At 36.4% G+C, this 11,379-nt stretch overlaps 1 protein-coding gene across 1 annotated transcript in view; it reads left to right on the forward strand.

Annotated features, from left to right (window-relative positions):
• PDHX (pyruvate dehydrogenase complex component X) overlaps positions 1-11,082 on the forward strand; it is an 89,050-nt gene extending 77,968 nt beyond the window's left edge. Inside the window, exons 10-11 of the mRNA XM_059929641.1 lie at positions 7,113-7,177; positions 9,959-11,082. Coding sequence (XP_059785624.1) covers positions 7,113-7,177; positions 9,959-10,217 — 324 coding nt within the window. The 3' untranslated portion in view covers positions 10,218-11,082. The remainder of the gene's footprint in view (positions 1-7,112; positions 7,178-9,958) is intronic.
• The last annotated feature ends 297 nt before the right edge of the window (positions 11,083-11,379 follow it).

Below are 11,379 nucleotides of genomic sequence, written 5' to 3' on the forward strand. Positions count from 1 at the left end.
AATGGAAAATTTCACTGTATATATAAAAAACACTGAAACATTCTGCATAGTGTACAAGGTAATTCCAATATTTGAAGAATTTTTAAAGGGAAATGATTTTTCTAGAGTTCTGATTCACATGTATATAGCTTCTTAGATTATCTGTGCTCTAACTTACTCTTTTTTTTTTTTCACACACACACACTGTATTTTATTTTTACAAGAGATAAATAGACTGACACGAAGCATTGTACATGGATGACCACAATAAAAGCAACAATGATTGCAATTACCAAACCTGAAACACACTCATACTATGTCATAATATTGACATTCAGTCCAGTAATCCTCCACTGTAACAGCTCCTTTACTTTGCAGTGAAAATTGATTTGTATATTCTTTGCCTCTGAGTCCTTGTGGGATTTTTTTTTTTTAATTCAGACAGAAAGTCACAAAGATTATACTCATCCTCATCAGTTCACTCAGTCCCATGTAATTAAATTTTTTTTTTCATCTTGATCTTTTGTTAGCACTTTTTTGAGTTCATCAGTTTTTCATTAGAGTTCTGAAAATGCTTATTCATTCAGTTCAGCAGTACAGTCAGTTACCAGAAACCTGTACTTGTCAGAGTCTTTTCCATGAATTTCTTGAAGATGAAACCCTTTTATAGGAACATATTTGCAAAAGCATCAGAGTACACCCAGAACTGTCTGTAAATGAGAAAAGACTTAAAAACGACCACAGTTAAAGATTCGATGAAAGTTCATAATAATGCAGTTGACAAGAAAATTAGTTATTTCTGAGATATACATTTTAAAGTAATAACTAGGATTATTACTTATAACATTATACCAGAACATATAAGATTTTTAGAAATTTCATGTAATGTCTGAAACATTTATATTAACATATTTCCATACATATTTCCATACAAATACAAATATAAGATTTTTAGAAATTTCTTGTAATGTCTGAAACATTTATATTAACATATTTCCATACAAATAACCCAATGAAAGTTTAGTATTAGTTGTTTTGTTTGTTTGTTTGTTCATACTGCAGGTTCTTATTAGGCATCAATTTTATACACATCAGTGTATACATGTCAATCCCAATCGCCCAATTCAGCACACCACCATCCCCACCCCACCGCAGTTTTCCCCCCTTGGTGTCCATATGTCCATTTTCTACATCTGTGTCTCAACTTCTGCCCTGCAAACCGGCTCATCTGTACCATTTTTCTAGGTTCCACATACATGCATTAATATACGATATTTGTTTTTCTCTTTCTGACTTACTTCACTCTGTATGACAGTCTCTAGATCCATCCACTTCTCAACAAATGACTCAATTTCGTTCCTTTTTATGGCTGAGTAATATTCCATTGTATATATGTACCACAACTTCTTTATCCATTCATCTGTTGATGGGCATTTAGGTTGCTTCCATGACCTGGCTATTGTAAATAGTGCTGCAATGAACATTCGGGTGCATGTGTCTTTTTGAATTACGGTTTTCTCTGGGTATATGCTCAGTAGTGGGATTGCTGGGTCATATGGTAATTCTATTTTTAGTTTTTTAAGTAACCTCCATATTATTCTCCATACTGGCTGTATCAATTTACATTCCCACCAACAGTGCAAGAGGGTTCCCTTTTCTCCACACCCTCTCCAGCATTTGTTGTTTGTAGATTTTCTGATGATGCCCATTCTAACTGGTGTGAGGTGATACCTCACTGTAGTTTTGATTTGCATTTCTCTAATAATTAGTGATGTTGAGCATCTTTTCACGTGCTTCGTGGCCGTCTGTATGTCTTCTTTGGAGAAATGTCTATTTAGGTCTTCTGCCCATTTTTGGATTGGGGTGTTTGTTTCTTTAATATTGAGCTGCATGAGCTGTTTATATATTTTGGAGATTAATCCTTTGTCCGTTGATTCGTTTGCAAATATGTTCTCCCATTCTGAGGGTTGTCTTTTCGTCTTGTTTATGGTTTCCTTTGCTGTGCAAAAGCTTTGAAGTTTCATTAGGTCCCATTTGTTTATTTTTGTTTTTATTTCCATTGCTCTAGGAGGTGGATCAAAAAAGATCTTGCTGTGATTTATGTCAAAGAGTGTTCTTCCTATGTTTTCCTCTAAGAGTTTTATAGTGTCCAGTCTTATATTTAGGTCTCGAATCCATTTTGAGTTTATTTTTGTGTATGGTGTTAGGGAGTATTCTAATTTCATTCTTTTACATGTAGCTGTCCACTTTTCCCAGCACCACTTATTGAAGAGACTGTCTTTTCTCCATTGTATATCTTTGCCTCCTTTGTCGTAGATTAGTTGACCATAGGTGCGTGGGTTAATCTCTGGGCTTTCTATCTTGTTCCATTGATCTATGTTTCTGTTTTTGTGCCAGTACCATATTGTCTTGATTACTGTAGCTTTGTAGTATAGTCTGAAGTCAGGGAGTCTGATTCCTCCAGCTCCATTTTTTTCCCTCAAGACTGCTTTGGCTATTCGGGGTCTTTTGTGACTCCATACAAATTTTAAGATGATTTGTTCTAGCTCTGTAAAAAATGCCATTGGTAATTTGATAGGGATTGCATTGAATCTGTAGATTGCTTTGGGTAGTATACTCATTTTCACAATGTTGATTCTTCCAATCCAAGAACATGGTATATCTCTCCATCTGTTGGTATCATCTTTAATTTCTTTCATCAGTGTCTTATAGTTTTCTGCATACAGGTCTTTTGTCTCCCTAGGTAGGTTTATTCCTAGGTATTTTATTCTTTTTGTTGCAATGGTAAATGGGAGTGTTTCCATAATTTCTCTTTCAGATTTTTCATCATTAGTGTATAGGAATGCAAGAGATTTCTGTGCATTCATTTTGTATCCTGCAACTTTACCATATTCATTAATTAGCTCTAGCAGTTTTCTGGTGGCAGTTTTAGGATTCTCTATGTATAGTATCATGTCATCCGCAAACAGTGACAGTTTTACTTCTTCTTTTCCAATTTGGATTCCTTTTATTTCTTTTCCTTCTCTGATTGTCGTGGCTAGGACTTCCAGAACTATGTTGAATAATAGTGGTGAGAGTGGACATCCTTGTCTTGTTCCTGATCTTAGAGGAAATGCTTTCAGTGTTTCACCATTGAGAATGATGTTTGCTGTGGGTTTGTCATAATATGGCCTTTATTATGTTGAGGTAGGTTCCCTCTATGCCCACTTTCTGGAGAGTTTTTATCATAAATGGGTGTTGAATTTTGTCAAAAGCTTTTTCTGCATCTGTTGAGATGATCATATGGTTTTTATTCTTCAATTTGTTAATATGGTGTATCACATTGATTGATTTGCGTATATTGAAGAATCCTTGCATCTCTGGGATAAATCCCACTTGATCGTGGTGTATGATCCTTTTAATGTGTTGTTGGATTCTGTTTGCTAGTATTTTGTTGAGGATTTTTGCATCTATATTCATCAGTGATATTGGTCTGTAATTTTCTTTTTTTGTAGTGTCTTTGTCTGTTTTGGTATCAGGGTGATGGTGGCCTCATAGAATGAGTTTGGGAGTGTTCCTTCCTCTGCAATTTTTTGGAAGAGTTTGAGAAGGATAGGTGTTAGCTCTTCTCTAAATGTTTGATAGAATTCACCTGTGAAGCCATCTGGTCCTGGACTTTTGTTTGTTGGAAGATTTTGAATCACAGTTTCAAATTCATTACTTGTGATTGGTCTGTTCATATTGTCTGTTTCTTCCTGGTTCAGTCTTGGAAGGTTATACCATTCTAAGAATTTGTCCATTTCTTCCAGGTTGTCCATTTTATTGGCATAAAGTTGCTTGTAGTAGTCTCTTAGGATGCTTTGTATTTCTGCGGTGTCTGTTGTAACTTCTCCTTTTTCATTTCTGATTTTATTGATTTGAGTCCTCTCCCTCTTTTTCTTGATGAGTCTGGCTAATGGCTTATCAATTTTGTTTATCTTCTCAAAGAACCAACTTTTAGTTTTATTGATCTTTGCTATTGTCTTCTTTGTTTCTATTTCATTTATTTCTGCTCTGATCTTTATGATTTCTTTCCTTCTGCTCACTTTGGGTTTTGTTTGTTCTTCTTTCTCTAGTTTCTTTAGGTGTAAGGTTAGATTGTTTACTTGAGATTTTTCTTGTTTCTTGAGATAGGCTTGTATAGCTATAAACTTCCCTCTTAGAACTGCTTTTGCTGCATCCCATAGGTTTTGGGTCGTCGTGTTTTCATTGTCATTTGTCTCTAGGTATCTTTTGATTTCCTCTCTGATTTCTTCAGTGATCTCCTGGTTATTTAGTAACGTATTGTTTAGCCTCCATGTGTTTGTCTTTTTTACGTTTTTTCCCCTGTAATTCATTTCTAATCTCATAGCGTTGTGGTCAGAAAAGATGCTTGGTATGATTTCAATTTTCTTAAATTTACTGAGGCTTGATTTGTGACCCAAGATGTGATCTATCCTGGAGAATGTTCCGTGCGCACTTGAGAAGAACGTGTAATCTGCTGTTTTTGGATGGAATGTCCTATATATATCAATTAAATCTAACTGGTCTATTGTGTCATTTAAAGCTTCTGTTTCCTTATTCATTTTCATTTTGGATGATCTGTCCATTGGTGTAAGTGAGGTGTTAAAGTCCCCCACTATTATTGTGTTACTGTCGATTTCCTCTTTTATAGCTGTTAGCAGTTGCCTTATGTATTGAGGTGCTCCTATGTTGGGTGCATATATATTTATAATTGTTATATCTTCTTCTTGGATTGATCCCTTGATCATTATGTAGTGTCCTTCCTTGTCTCTTGTAACATTCTTTATTTTAAAGTCTATTTTATCTGATATGAGTATAGCTACTCCAGCTTTCTTTTGATTTCCATTTGCATGGAATATCTTTTTCCATCCCCTCACTTTCAGTCTGTATGTGTCCCTAGGTCTAAAGTGGGTCTCTTGTAGACAGCATATATATGGGTCTTGTTTTTGTATCCATTCAGCTAGTCTGTGTCTTTTGGTTGGGGCATTTAATCCATTCACGTTTAAGGTAATTATCGATATGTATGTTCCTATGACCATTTTCTTAATTGTTTTGGGTTTGTTTTTGTAGGTCCTTTTCTTCTCTTGTGTTTCCCACTTAGAGAAGTTCCTTTAGCATTTGTTGTGTAGAGCTGGTTTGGTGGTGCTGAATTCTCGTAGCTTTTGCTTGTCTGTAAAGCTTTTGGTTTCTCCATCAAATCTAAAAGAGATCCTTGCCGGGTAGAGTAATCTTGGTTGTAGGTTCTTCCCTTTCATCACTTTAAGTATATCATGCCACTCCCTTCTGGCTTGTAGAGTTTCTGCTGAGAAATCAGCTGTTAACCTTATGGGAGTTCCCTTGTATGTTATTTGTCGTTTTTCCCTTGCTGCTTTCAATAATTTTTCTTTGTCTTTAATTTTTGCCACTTTGATTACTATGTGTCTTGGCGTGTTTCTCCTTGGGTTTATCTTGTATGGGACTCTGTGCTTCCTGGACTTGGGTGGCTATTTCCTTTCCCATGTTAGGGAAGTTTTCGACTATAATCTCTTCAAATATTTTCTCAGGTCCTTTCTCTCTCTCTTCTCCTTCTGGGACCCCTATAATGCGAATGTTGTTGCGTTTAATGTTGTCCCAGAGGTCTCTTAGGCTGTCTTCATTTCTTTTCATTCTTTTTTCTTTAGTCTGTTCCGCAGCGGTGAATTCCACCATTCTGTCTTCCAGGTCACTTATCCGTTCTTCTGCCTCAGTTATTCTGCTATTGATTCCTTCTAGTGTAGTTTTCATTTCAGTTATTGTATTGTTCATCTCTGTTTGTTTGTTCTTTATTTCTTCTAGATCTTTGTTAATCATTTCTTGCATCTTCTCAATCTTTGCCTCCATTCTTATTCCGAGGTCCTGGATCATTTTCACTATCATTATTCTGAATTCTTTTTCTGGAAGGTTGCCTATCTCCACTTCATTTAGTTGTTTTTCTGGGGTTTTTTCTTGTTCCTTCATCTGGTACATAGCCCTCTGCCTTGTCATCTTGTCTGTCTTTCTGTAACTGTGGTTTTTGGTCCACAGGCTGCAGGATTGTAGTTTTTCTTGCTTCTGCTGTCTGCCCTCTGGTGGTTGAGGCTATCTAAGAGGCTTGGTGGGAGGCTCTGGTGGTGGGTAGAGCTGACTGTTGCTGTGGCGGTCAGAGCTCAGTAAAACTTTAATCCACTTGACTGTTGATGGGTGTGGCTGGGTTCCCTCCCTGTTGGTTGTTTTGCCTGAGGCAACCCAACACTGGAGCCTACCTGGGCTCTTTGGTGGGGTTAATGGCAGACTCTGGGAGGGCTCACGCCAAGGAGCACTTCCCAGAACCTCCGCTGCCAGTGTCCTTGTCCCCACGGTGAAACAGAGTCACCCCCCGCCTCTGCAGGAGACCCCCCAACACCAGCAGGTAGGTCTGGTTCAGTCTCCCCCAGGGTCACTGCTCCTTCCCCTGGGTCCCAATGCGCACACTACTTTGTGTGTGCCCTCCAAGAGTGGGGTCTCTGTTTCCCCCAGTCCTGTAGAAGTCCTGCAATCAATTCCCACTAGGCTTCAAAGTCTGATTCTCTAGGAATTCCTCCTCCCGTTGCAGGACCCCCAGGTTGGGAAGCCTGACGTGGGGCTCAGAACCTTCACTCCAGTGGGTGGACTTCTGTGGTATAAGTGTTTGCCAGTCTGTGAGTCACCCACCCAGCAGTTATGGGATTTGATTTTAGTCTGATTGCGCCCCTCCTACCGTCTCACTGTGGCTTCTCCTCTGTCCTTGGCCGTGGGGTATCCTCCTTGGTGAAGTCCAGGGTCTTCCTGTCAATGATTGTCCAGCAGCCAGTTGTGATTCTGGTGCTCTCGCAAGAGGGAGTGAGAGCACGTCCTTCTACTCCGCCATCTTGGTTAATGCCTAACTTACTCATTTTTTAAGTGTGTTAGAGACAATTATATATATATAATTTTAAAAAATATATATATATATACATATGTATGTATATATAGTCTCTTATAACGTCAAGTCAAGGCATATCAAAGATGAGAGTGTACCCTATAAAAATATTTTTAAGTGACAAAATCAGCCATATAATGTAGTGTTGGTTGTCATGCTCTGTTTGTATTTTTCTCAGGCTCTATCAAAGAAAGCTAGAGATGGAAAATTGTTACCTGAAGAATACCAAGGAGGATCTTTTAGGTAAAATTTAAACTTAATTATTTGTAGCATCAAACAGACATAAGACTTATGAAGTCCTTGTTAACCTGTTTCATTTATTTTCTGAAACATTTCTTTAAAAATTTAAGCTAAATATCATACTTTATTTAGACAAGAGAATATGTGAAAATGTTCTTCAGACTAGTTAGTCTTTCATATGAATCAAAGCTAGTAGGAAGCCATTAGGGTTAGCTAGTTAACCCATTTAGATGTTCATAGAATGACATTCAGGGTCTGACATACAATAGATTTATAAACGTCAACTATTTTTTTTCTACTTGTGATTTATTTTAAGGTCCTTTGGGGTAAAATATTAACACATAGACTCTTGAGTTATTATCAGCTCTATTTTTGTTTAAGTATAACTTACAGTACAGTACACTGAGTGTAGCTGGAATGTTTTATAAAGTGAAGAAAGCTGTGTAACCAACCAAAGCAAGATAATGAACATTATCTGCATCCCATAAGCCTCCCTTTACCCTTCCTAATTCTCACCCCCTTGAGGGTGGTAACCATGATTCTGAAAATTATCACCGAAGTTCTTGTTTTGCCAACTTTGATCTTTACATAAATACATATTTTTCAGTGTCTGACTTCTTTCACTCAACATTAATGTCTGTGAGATGAACCATGCATGTTGTTGTGTGAAGCAGTCATTTATTTATTATTGCATTATAGTATTCTGTAGTATGCTGTATAAATATGCTAGTGTCCATTTCACTGTTGGGCATTTGTGTTGTTTACAGTTTGGTGCTCGTGAACATTTTTGTTAGTGTCTTATGGTGACTATATGTACATATTTTTTTTTATTAATTAATTAATTTATTTATTTATTTATTTTTGGCTATGTTGGGTCTTTGTTTTCTGTGCGAGGGCTTTCTCTAGTTGCGGCAAGCGGGGGCCACTCTTCATTGCGGTGCGCAGGCCTCTCACTATCGTGGCCTCTCTTGTTGCGGAGCACAGGCTCCAGATGCGCAGGCTCAGTAGTTGTGGCTCACGGGCCTAGTTGCTCCGTGGCATGTGGGATCGTCCCAGACCAGGGCTCGAACCCGTGTCCCTTGCATTGGCAGGCAGATTCTCAACCACTGCACCACCAGGGAAGCCCTGTACATATTTTTGTTGTATAGACCTGAAAGTAGAATTGCTGAGTTTATAGCTTTAGTAGATCCTGCCAGATAGTTTTCCAAAATGGTTCTACCATTTTTTTCTTCCATCAACAGTGTATGAAGAATTCCCATTGCTTCATATTCTTGTTAACTCTTAATATTGTTAGGTTTTAAATTTTAATGAATCTTGGTGTGTGTAGTGGTACTCTTTGTGGTCAGAGAAATGCAAATTAATGATGTTGAATACTGTTTTCATTTATCTGTCAGCCATTTGGGTATCTGGTAACTCATCGGGTAAAATACCTGTTGAAGTCTTGTGTCTGTTTTTAAAAATGTTTTATAGGAGTTCCTTTTTCCCTATACACAGACTTTTATAGGATATATATTATTTGAAATACCTTTTCCACTTTGTACCTTGCCTTTGAAACTTTCTTGATGGTGTTTTTTAATGAACAGAAGTTCTGAATTTTAATAAAATCCTATTTATCAGTATTTTTCTTTATAGTTAGTACTCTGTTTTCTGCTAGGAATTATTGTCTATCCCAGAGTCATGAAGTTATTCTTCTATGTTATCTTCAGAAGCTTTATAACTTCTCACATGTAGGTTGCAATTCATCTGAAATTAGATTTTGTCTTTGATATGGAGGTAAAGGTCATGATTCTCTTTTTTTCCCTTTGTGGATAATTAATGGACTAAGCCTCAATTATTGAAAAGATTACTTCTTCTCTGTAGCATTGAGAAGGTAACCAAGTGTGTTTGGTCCTTTTCTGTATTCTCTCTCCTTTTCAATTGACCTGTTAGTCCTTCCCTTGCTTAATACCAGCAAACTATAACTTTTGATATATGACAATGAAAGTCTTCCAAATTTGTTCACCATCAAGATTGTCTTTCCTGGCTTTGTACTTCCAAATAAATTTTAGAATCAACTTGTCATTTTTCATACACACACACACACACACACACACACACACACACTAATCTTGCTCGGATTTTTATTGGGATTGCATTGAATTGTTTGATCAATTTAAGTTTAAGGAGAATTGACATCCTTATAACATTGAGTCTTCCAGTGAATGAGCATGGTATAAACCATTGTTTACTTGTTCTTTGATTTCTTTCAGTTGTGTTTTATAATTTTTTGTTTAGAGGTCTTATATATGTTTCATTAGATTTAGTCCTAGATATTTTGTATACTATTGTAAATGGTATTATTTTCTAATGAAAGCAACTTGTATATAGATGTAAATTTTTATATTGACTTATTATCTAGTGACTTAGCTAAATTCATTTATTAATCTTACTAGTTTACCTATAGAGGCTTAGATTTTCTGTGTACACAATCAGTTCATCTGTGAATAATAAAGTTTTATTTCTTTTTTCTAGTCTTCATACCTTCTATTTCTTTTCCTTGCCATATTCCTCTGCCTAGGACTTCCAGTTCAATGCTGAATAAATGTTTACATTAGATACAATATTTGTGTGTTGATACCTGTTTTTTTGATCCTACTGTAAATGGTATTCTTTGTCTTTGGTCTTTGAGTAACTTGGAATAAGGTTCTGTGGCACAGTTTTTTAATAAAGTAAAAATATATGACTCAGGGAAAGGGTTCTTTGATTAAGGACATGCCATCTTCAGAGCTTTTTGTTTTCCCTTAGTATTTCCAACTTGGGGATGTTTGGCATCGATGAGTTTACTGCAGTGATCAACCCTCCTCAGGCCTGCATTTTGGCTGTTGGGAGATTCCGACCTGTGCTGAAGCTCACTCAGGATGAAGAGGGTAATGCCAAACTGCAGCAACACCAGCTCATAACGGTCACAATGTCCAGTGACAGCCGAGTGGTAGATGACGAACTGGCTACCAGGTTTCTGGAAAGTTTTAAAGCAAACCTGGAGAATCCTATCCGACTTGCCTAATCCTCAAAGATGAGAAGTTGGTCTTTGGCTTAGTTAATTGTATCATTGTTACTGAGAAACATACACTATAGGAAAACAATTAGGTATTTAAGTGTGAAGTGAATGAAATGTTTATTTAGGGTGAAAGAGTTTGACCTGAGTTGTCTTCATTTTCAGTTTGGGTTCAGTGTTATATAAATAAATAACAAACTGTAACTAATGGGAGGAAGAAAACATTTGGTTAGTCAGATGCATTTTTAATTTAACCACTGGTGCTGTACAAAAGGGATGTTCAGCTAGATGTAAATTAAATTAGATGTTTGGCTCATTGGAGCATTTTAGAATATTTGAAGATGTATGATAAGTTGTAAAATCAAAAAATTTTAGAACTCTACCTTAATTGTGTTGAAATTAGAAGTGGTCTTCAAAGAGATGCCCATTAATGTAGCAGTGGGACGTCACTTTTATAAGCACTGCTCTAGATATACTTGAACAATTTAATATGTACAGAAGTTTATTCTGGATACTAGTAGATAAATAAGAATCACTCTGTATTAGGGGTTGTGGCAACATTATTGAATTTTTTATGTATATAAAGCCATATGTTTTAGAGTGGTTTCTATCAGTCTTATTTTACACTTCTATGACACTGTGAACTAAAGAAGAAGAATTAAAAAGAATCAAAGGTGAAGAAAGAGACCAAAATATTTTGTTTGCTTTGATAATAAACTACAGTTAAAATATCTAAACCTTCAGAAATAAATTGCTCACCTTCATACTGAGTTGGAATATATTAAAGTAAGTTATGCTATTTCCTACCTAACATTTTAAGTTAGTGTTGATTTAAACACATGCTGTTACTTAGTGCATTTTAATCAAGTTTATACTGTGCAATAAAATATGAGAAAATATAAAAATTTCTATTGTATTTTAAATGTTATGACACAGAAGTTTAGTACCTGGAAGTATATTAGTAATTTCCCTGGAATAGCTTAAAAGGGATTCTACACGAGGAGAGAAGGAATTTAAAATCACAGTTAACCCTTGTGAGGGTGAGGGGAGCTGATCCCAAGCAGTTGAAAATCTGCGTTTAAGTTTACACTTGGTTCTCATATCCATGGTTCTGCATCTGGGGATTCAATCAACCGGGGATCGGGTAGTACTATACTAGGTATTTATTGAA

The sequence above is a fragment of the Balaenoptera ricei genome, chromosome 8, assembly GCF_028023285.1.
Source record: "Balaenoptera ricei isolate mBalRic1 chromosome 8, mBalRic1.hap2, whole genome shotgun sequence".
Classification (NCBI taxonomy): domain Eukaryota; kingdom Metazoa; phylum Chordata; class Mammalia; order Artiodactyla; family Balaenopteridae; genus Balaenoptera; species Balaenoptera ricei.